The sequence below is a fragment of the Rhagoletis zephyria genome, unplaced genomic scaffold, assembly GCF_001687245.7.
Source record: "Rhagoletis zephyria isolate East Lansing unplaced genomic scaffold, Rhagoletis_zephyria_1.1 Rzeph_scaffold_02752, whole genome shotgun sequence".
Taxonomy (NCBI): domain Eukaryota; kingdom Metazoa; phylum Arthropoda; class Insecta; order Diptera; family Tephritidae; genus Rhagoletis; species Rhagoletis zephyria.
This window is the reverse complement of record NW_016159836.1, coordinates 55247-64674: the sequence shown is the minus strand read 5'-3', so window position 1 is coordinate 64674 and position 9428 is coordinate 55247. Positions and strand designations below refer to the sequence as shown.

Here is a 9428-nt window from a genome sequence, read left to right as displayed (position 1 = left end):
AATAAAAAATGCGACATATATTTTTCAAAAATAAATATTGGAAATTAACATTTTCAACATTTATTCGTCCTGGTGCAACAAAAAATTAAATTTGTTTCTATTCTACAGAATTTTTCCTTTTAAGTGATACCCTTATTGTTACTCTACAATGCACCAAATCTTTTAAATAATTATTTTATTCAATCATATCATAGAAATTTCAAAGTCCTTTACAAAAATGCGAAATTAAAAACGCAGTTATTCTACATACATATATTTGGCTCCTAGTTTTGTGAATATATTTTATTTTTTCGTTTGTTTTAAAAATTTTTGGCTTTTGTCGCACGGTGTTATTAATTCTCTTCCAAGTCAAAAAAAAAAAAAAAAAAAAAAANCCGGGGAAGGCGCAGAACTAAAGGAGTTATATGGATGCTCGCTTTTATCGACGGAGAAAACGAGTAGGGTTAGCTTTAAACTAAAAAAAATCAATGTAATCAAGTTAATCTAACTAACGATACATATATGTAGGTATCATTTTAAATACGTAATTGATCACAATTTTATGAATAGCATAAGATTTTGGAAAAGTATTGTTATTATTTTACTAAGAATACAACGAATCGAAATAAAAGTTGGAAGTATTATGTCGATATTTGGATTTTAGTTGACTTCATCGATTTTGGGGCACGTAAGTTCAATTAATTAATTAATTAATCCCAACGGTTTTACCCTCCTTTCTGCGTCCAATGGGGCGCAGTCCGCATGACGTACGCAACATTTTTTTTCGAAATAATTCAAAACACATTTTACAATTTTATGTGTTTGTTCATAATTGTAGAAGCAAGTAGTGCTCATATGCGTGACATCGGTTCAGTCTAGGCGTCAGCAAGTCTTCAATTTCGTCTTCTTCTTCTTCATAATTGTAGAATACGCCCAAAAACACCAATTGGGCCTAATATGCAAAAAAATCGATACAGTATAATATTTTATTCCACATATGGCAACACCAACAGTCTTTTTCTATACTCCCTCTTTCATTACTTTTGTTTTGCTCCCAATATTTGGTACATTTTGTTTCAATTAACTGCGTTAGCAAATTATAATTAAATAAAAGATTTAAGTGCATGATTCAATAGCTGTTGATACGCCTTAATTTAAGCGCAATAAAATCAAGTTCTTTTTAAAACAAAGCTGCTGTTGCCAAACTGACATGCATCCTCGACTTGGTCCAAAACGTACACTACCCGAAGGCACCGAGGAGGAAGCGATTGAACTTAATAAACTTTATGGTATTTCAAGTGCTCTATTTAGTGCTTCAGCTAGTTCATATAGAAGCTCATAACACTTTTATTTTAGATGACTTACGCACAAAACTCTCCTTGTCACGTACTGACCGTTTGGCAGGCCGTGCGTTGGGTGCTTGGGACCCAGACGAGAAGGCCGTGCAGGTGCTACGGAAGGATGGAAAATTTGGCAATTTCGGCTACAGTCATTGCGGTCAATTCTATTTGGAAAATTATGAAGCCTTATTTTTGTTAGAAATGGTAACATAGCAGTTAATAATTCAGACTCTAGCTCCTAATCTTACACACACATATTTACCTATAGAACCGCTTGCAATTGGAGTACCACTCAAAGATAATGTCTGTGGAACAAGCTTATTTGCTACTATTAGGCGAGGCACCTAACACTAAATTTAACGAATATCTTGTTTATTCTCATCTCACGCGTATTGGTTTTATTTTGGTGCGCCACCAGAATGTCGCCTATTACGACAATGTTGAGCCTACTGAAGTGGATTGCGCATGGGCGCTCGCATTGAGCGTTATCAATAATCGCGCAATCCCAGAAAATGTAAAGAAATCTCCACACTTTGTCAAAGTCAAAATGCAAATGAAACACATAAAAGATTGCATTATGAAGCAGGAACAACTAGAGCAAAAAGAATTGGTGGACGACGAGTCGTTGCCGCCAGTGAACTTCGACCGTAAAATGGCATCAACGGGAAAACGAAAAAATGTAAGTGATGAAGTGGAAAACCCTACGGAAGCCAAGCGAAGATGTTTTGAGATTGCTGCTAAGCAACGAAGTTTTCTAGATTGTCTTAAGGATGAGCCCGAGTACAAGCAGTTTGAAGAGAGTTTCGCCAAAATTGATATTATAAAACTGAGGAGCTCCACAGAGAGTCCAGAAGATGAGATAAGGAATTTGCAGATTGTTTTCGATTTGTATCTGCATAATGATGGATTTAAAAAGAGCGCACCGAAACCACCAACATTTAGATTAATTATATTAGGTGTAAATGAGCCATTTCCAACGCATGCGGAAATATCACAAGCATATAATTTGCAGAAGTACCCAGTGCCGCTTTTAGTAGTTACGGTGGGAGAATCCAAGCAAGTGCAGGCATTCTTGTATTATTTTAGTTGATAAGGTGTTATTTTCAGCTGTTATTCACTTCTAAACTATTGCTAAAACTACATATTTTAATGAAATAGAATCCTACCTTAGATGGTTGGTTGATATGGTGTCGCTACGTAGTTTATTAGCCTTTTGGTTTTTACGAAGTAGGAAAAATGGCGCTTATTAAATTATTGCTTAGCTCCACTTACATATATGTATAGACACTAAACTATTTTCGGACCCTTGATTCTTTAAAAATATACGTGCGAACAAATTTTCCCGAAAACTACTTCCGGTTAACAAATAACAAACTCCCGCTTTTTTAGTAACGTATCGCGGCAGAGTGGCAGCACCAATCAGCTGTTGTAGGGTTGCATTCGGTTTGTTCTCACTTGGTACCAAAATTGCGAGTAGTTCATTTCATTCTACTAGTGTTGGAAAACTATCGATAGTTCATACATTCGATTGTTTCGATAGTGATAGTAAAAAGTATTCGGTACTATCGAAAGCTTTCTTACATATGGTGAGATTTAACACTAATGCTATGTTTCACCAACCAATTTTAAAATGTATCAAATTTGCTATTTTCAAAAAAAAATTTTGTTATTTTAAATTATAACAGCCTGACAAATTTAAATTTGATTGGTGAAACTGGGCATAACATTTTGTAAATAGACAAATTTGATTCCATTTTTTATGGCCAAAGAAAAATTTGGCAAGTGATATGACTGATCCCATCGCCTGTCAATTTCTTCGTTTCTGCTTTTACTACAAAAAAAAGATAACAACGGCCAGGAAGAGAGCTTATTCTTAAATAACCCATTTCGTTAGTACAAAAACTATAAAGATTATTTATATACACAAAAATAGTTTGTGTAAAACGAAATGAGATCGTGTATTTCAATAACACATTATTGATAGATAGCTGCATACTGGCGTTATATCGATTGCTGAGTGGAAGATCGACCTATCTTGAATCGGAAGCTGAGATAGGGTTTTTTGAAACGAATTCTGAAATTGGGCGTTCTTGAGATAGGTCGATCTTCCACTAAGCAATCGATATAACGCCAGTATGCAGCTATCTAGAAAATCAAGCAGTCGATATGTGCACAACATACATACAACTATCGATAGTGTCTAGAAAAGTTCGGTAGTGGCGGCAAAATGAAACCATCAATACTATCGATAGCTCCATCGATAGTTCTCCATCACTACTTTCTACCGTAGATTTGTATCAGAAATAAAAATTTTGAGGCATTAAAATTTCGCGTTGAAATCATAATTACTAAAAAATTTATTTTCAAATCAATAACAAATACTAAACATATTTTTATAATTTAGTTAACTCATACAAGTTACGAGAATTACATTGAAATTGTTTTATCTTGCTATCAATTTTTTAGACACTTCGATTTTATAGCCCAATTCTGTATCGGTGAAAAATTTTCTTTTACTGACAAATTTAAACTTCTTCATATATAAGGTTTCTTCCACAAGCTACTCGAAGTCGCTTCGAGTTACACATACGCGTTTCACAAGTAAGTTTTAAGCTGATGCCAGATAAAACTTTGTAGCTTTGCGTGACATTTATAACTTTGCCAGCAAAGCGCCAGACGCAAAAGGTATGCCACAATGAACGCCAAGAAAACAATGTTGTACCGCTTTTTTACTCATCAAAGTTGCTGTGGATTTTAATTATTTTGATTTAAAATTATCAGCAATGTAATTAAGTTTTATGTTTCTGCATGAAAACCCGAATTTGGACGAAACAAAATAAATATTAAACCGGCTGATTGTCAAAGCGCGCAAAAAGATGGGAGTTGACCATCTTTTCGCTTCGCGCTGCCGCTTCAACGATTTATGTGGCATGCTTTGTGCATTTTCATACAATTCATCTTATCTGTCAAAGCGAATCTGTCACGTAAAGCGAAGCAAAAGTTTTATGTGACATCAGCTTTAGAGTTTATTTGATATACGCAGACAGTTTCAACTTTGCTCGAGTTTTTCTACAAGTAGCTTGTGGAACAAACCTATTGTTCCGTTATAAAAGCTGTGACAAAAATTTGTCACTGTTACAGAATAGAGCCGTTAGAGTACTTCGATTGTTGAATTACAAAACAAAAATCCCGATTGGCAGCGATTGTAATGTCAAACAAATCGATTTAGTTCCACTTCCGTTCCGCCTAGTCGACCTAATAGCAATTTCAACAGTCTCCCACAGCATTAAAAGCTTCAAAATCATAAAGCTAAAATTTCCTTGGGTAACCCGAATTTTCCTCACTGACGTGGGCAGTAGCGAAAATACCACCTCGTGCCGATGTGAAAAAAAAACGCTTAGCAAACAATTTCATGTATCTGCGCCGTGTGTCCACAAATTCAGTCATTTTCAAACGTTCGTCGCGAGCGGAAGTGTAACTAAACGTGTAGTCAATTTGGGGCCCGAAGATTCAGCAGCAGAGGAAAACTGACGTGAAATCATACTTACGCGAAAACTCGTTCGTGCAAACGAAAAAAATTTGCAAAAGCGAAGAATTTCTAAGCATTGACGAGCGAGCAACAGCTACCCGGCGTTGTAGCAAGGCATTTAAAACAATTCTGAAATATTACTAAAACCACTCGTAAATCACAAAAACTACATTTAATTATCATGGTAAGTGAATAGTGAATGAAGTGGGGAGGGTAGTTGCTTGGTGGCTTCTCAGGTAGTGCCTAAAATTTTTAATTTTCTTTTGCTGAAGCGCTATTTGAAGTGATACATACATAGTGGTAGAAAAACAATCCTCTCCTAACATTTAAGTATGTATGTAGTTGCACAACATTCACTTTTATCTCCTTTCAATTGACATTGCCCCACTACCATTCAACTGTGATTCATTTATTGGATTTTAGGCCATGGCGTGGTGTGAGTAACGTTGGCTGTAGAGGGCCGAAAGGGAATGTATGGAACGTAGTTCAGTGTTGCCACAAATAAGCTTTTTTTTTGGTAGGTTCCGCGACAATAATAGTTAATAGCGAAAAATAGAAAATCAGGCAGTTTCTGCAATTCACTTCCGAGTGAATTTCAATAAAATCCGCTTTAAACTCAAATTGGCAGGGGTTGAAACTTACTCGGAAGTGAATTGCAGAACCTGCCTGAATATGTATGTCCAAACATTTTAGCAATCTTGATTACACGAATACTTCACCGGTGCGTTCGTATAACTACGACCGCAAACATGTAAATATAACTGATTTTCAAGTACTGCGCTGAAAAGGGCTCGTGAATAAACCAACTAAAGTCCACCCTTGTCCCATTTACTAAAAGAAGGAAAGTCATTTGTCAATGTTATTGTGGCTTATTAACATTTTATTTTAACAATTTATTTTCTACCAAGATTATGTTCAAGTCAATTTGACTAGACCTACCTTAGCAGGGCAGAAATTGAGTTCTCAGAAAAGGCGAAGTATCTAGAACCAACTATGAACAAGAGGCTCAATTGGAACTTACTTACGGCTCTCGAATGGTACCAACAAGGCTACAAGGGCGTTTTATCCCTGCCAGAGACTTCATGTGAGACTTAGGGAATACCACCCAAACTGGCGTACTCGTCTCTCATTACGGTAGTAAAACCCGTTGTTACATATGCGGCGCTGGCGAAGCAAGAAAACACGAGTGCCACCTTAAGAAAGCTGCACCGACTGCGTGGTCATCACAGGAGCTATGCGCACCTGTTCAACGAATGCCCTTGGTGTCATTACATGATTCCTCATTTGTCTGTTCTGATTGAAAAAGAGGGCTGCTGGAGATATTCGGGGTCATTCCTGGATGATTTCGAGTTATCCTTCTAAAAGCCCTACAAGGTCAGAATTCCTGAAAGGGAGTACTGGGGCACGCATACTTGGACGAAGATTCCAGAAAGGTTTGCCAATGGGCTGGGTATATGCCCATATTCCAGGCGCATGTCTTTGAAATCCAAGTCTTTGTTCGCGAATGGCTCCGTAAAAGGACAAATAGGGCCATAATAAATATTATGTCGGAAAGTAAAGTTCTGAACACATTGAAAATGAAGAGATACAAGCCACAGCTTCAAATTTGTTATCTTCGTCATCTAAACGCTTTGTCTATGGCGACATGATTATTTTGAACGCGGCAGCGACGTCATAAATTTGTATGAGTTCGACATAAAAGAACAGGAAGAACCTTATCTGTCGCTGGAAAAATAGAAATAGCCCTAATCTGGCCCCAGCCACAGTCGTCGCGTAGCCCTGTTGTCGTCAAAATAATTATCTACATAAGAAAACGTGGTAAAATAATTTGACAGCTGTGGTTCGTAGCTTGTCGTTTTAATTGTGTTTGGGCTATAAGGCAGCGTTAAAGCCCTTAGACCTTCTTAAAACGGCATCAAGGCTTGGGGACAGCTGTAAAATTCTTCTGAGCTACCTGGGAGCCCACAATAGCGTAACGCTGTGGTGGGTTCCGGGACATGAAGGGCTTGAAGGCAACGGAAAGGCTGATTGTCTCGTAAAGTGAGGAGCCCAAATGCGCTTGCATTGTCCTCAGCGCTTCTGCTGTTCATTTAAAGGATACACTGCACAACTATTTAGGGGCTGGGAAAAATTTCATATTGCTTCCCACTGGCGGAAGTCAAAGGGAATGACACTATCAAAGAGATTCATAGGTTCTTCCAGAAGGAACTCCGAAAGACTCCTTGAACTTAGCCGGGAGAGTATTGGAACTCGTACTGGCATCCTGACAGGACACTGCAAGTTAAGCTACCATTCGAACAAAATGGGGTTTCTCTAGAGTCGGTCGGTAAGCTCTATGGGCTGGGTTTACCACAATAGATATGTGTAGGTCGCAGCGCGAGTATTTCTGACGTCATAATAACAACAATAATATTATGTAAGTGTAAAGAGACATTCATTTGAATAAGCCGGCACAGTAAAATGAATACTTATACGGAAATAATTTGTTTTTATTGTACTACCTGTGTTATATATTTTTATTAAATGCTATGTCATCTACATCTTTAAAAAAATTGACATTGAAAAAAATTAAAAACTCAAAAAATGTTTGTAGGTTTTGGTAGGTAAAAAAATTTCTTCGTGGCAACACTGGCGTAGTTAGCGAGCGCTAAGTGTACTTTCTCCTCAATTACGAGTGTTCTCGGCCGGCACTGAGAACGACCTTGACCTCAGTCGTAGCTGCACGAACTACTTCAGTAAAAAAAAAGTTGAAAAAAATTGTTGCTCTTTGCTGGTGCGAAAATGCGCTGTGCTCAGTGCTTTATTGTTTATACGGCGAAAAAATATTTAAAATATTTATTGAAAAATAATAAGCAGTTAAATTTTGTTATGAGCAAAGTTCGACTTTTGCTTGCACAATTTTTATTTTCCTTTTTTTCTGATAAGGTAATCTATCGATTGTAGAATTATTAGGCGTTATTGGTTTGGTTTCATATTCTTATTAGATATTCAGGCATGTGTGAAGGTGTGTTCACAGTTATGGAAAAATTTTGGTCAATTCCGAAACAAATAAGCTTGTTCACATGTACAGTTACGGTCAAAATAATAGCACCAAAATTAAAAAAAAATATATTGTTTGCAAATCATGTTTATTTATTTTTAATAACTTTAATTTAAAATATAGTTCGACCTATAACAGAAATAGTATCGTCACCTGAAATGCAAAAAGACGTGACCAAGGCGTATTAAACAAGGTGTGATTGACAACTCAGATAGGCTCGCTTTTAAGGTACTACTATGCCAAAAAATATAAACAAGCGATTCAAAATTCATAAATGGATGGTTCTTCTGAGAGCAATGTCAAATTCAATCACGCTTTGTTGAATACATTTTGGGCGTGACTAATATTTTAATTATTTTTCATAAAATTATGTGGGTAGTTGTAATTCGATAAAATCCATCATACAAATAAAAAAAATGCATTTTGAATTTTTTATTAGTTATGACTTTTTGCATTTCAGGTGACGATATGTATTTAAGTAAAAGTTTCAAAGCTTACACAAACAAAGTTCACACAAACTGATACATTTTTTTTATAAAAAACTAATTCATTCTTTAACAGAAACCGCAGAAATCCATGTTTCAAACTTTATGCAATGTGTATTTAAAAAAAAATCAACAAACTTTCGTAAAAATTTCGATTTTTTTTCTGGAAAGATTTTGAGTATGCAGTTTTGTAGGCCACTCAATTCTAGTCTAACAAAGGGCAAGTTTAAAGTGGCTAAAAATTTTCGTTTTAAAATTTTTTTTGGCGAAGGTGTTGCGGTTTTCTTCCATGTAAAAATAAATTGTGTTTATTCGTTATATGAAAACAAATGCGGCGAAAAAAATTCTAAAAAATCAACGGTAATTTGCGTAATTTGCAGAATTGCATAATGAGTACTTTAATTGCAGTTGTGTTTCTTATGCAACTTTTTGAAATCCTTATGAAATTAGTGAAGCAAAAAAGAAAAAAATTAGTTAACACTTTATTCCTCACAATAAAACAATTCATCCCCCGATTCCTCTCGTAATCTGAAATTCCCCACAAAAAACGGTACATTCCCCGATTCCCCATACAAACTGAAATTCGCCGCAAATCGGGGAATTCCCCACGAGTTGGCTTCCCTGTTACAAATACACGGTTGCCGTGCTGCATGATCTTTTAGTTGGTTCATGGCTGTATGGCACTTGAAATCACATTTCCATTCCGTCCATTTGTTCAATTTTGGCCCAAAAGAAATCGTTTATCATCATTCTCTTGGCCTTGTTCTTGTGCATGGCGAGGAATTAACTGCCTCGAGATTTCCTGCACACTTTCCTGGACCGCGGCGATTTACTCATCCGATCTGACGTTCCTTTGACGTACGGCCGTTAGGTGATTGTTTAGCCAACCGTTCATCTCAAATTTGGCCATCACGCATTGGATAGACGACTGTGAAGGGCCACCGGGTCTACCGCAAAATAGATACCAAGCGCGCAAAGTTTGCGCTAACGCACACTCATTTTGATAATTAAGTTGTACCATTTGGACGCGCTGCTCAATCGAGTAATTTGGCATC

The 9428-nt window shown here is 36.6% G+C and overlaps 2 protein-coding genes across 3 annotated transcripts in view; both read left to right on the top strand.

The window, feature by feature from the left end:
• Positions 1–1021: 1021 nt before the first annotated feature.
• Positions 1022–2707, top strand: LOC108367642 (uncharacterized). Its single transcript, XM_017622316.1, has 3 exons — positions 1022–1268; positions 1336–1523; positions 1588–2707. The coding sequence occupies exons 1-3, from the start codon at positions 1190–1192 to the stop codon at positions 2407–2409; spliced, it is 1089 nt and encodes a 362-aa protein (XP_017477805.1). The 5' UTR covers positions 1022–1189; the 3' UTR covers positions 2410–2707.
• Positions 2708–4567: 1860 nt separating this feature from the next.
• The window catches only part of Ak1 (Adenylate kinase 1), a 20230-nt gene continuing 15369 nt past the window's right edge, over positions 4568–9428 (top strand). The window contains exon 1 of one of the 2 annotated variants that reach the window (XM_017622311.1): positions 4568–5032. In XM_017622311.1, coding sequence (XP_017477800.1) covers positions 5030–5032 — 3 coding nt within the window. In that variant the 5' untranslated portion in view covers positions 4568–5029. The remainder of the gene's footprint in view (positions 5033–9428) is intronic. The other variant, XM_017622312.1, reaches the window with a different exon arrangement.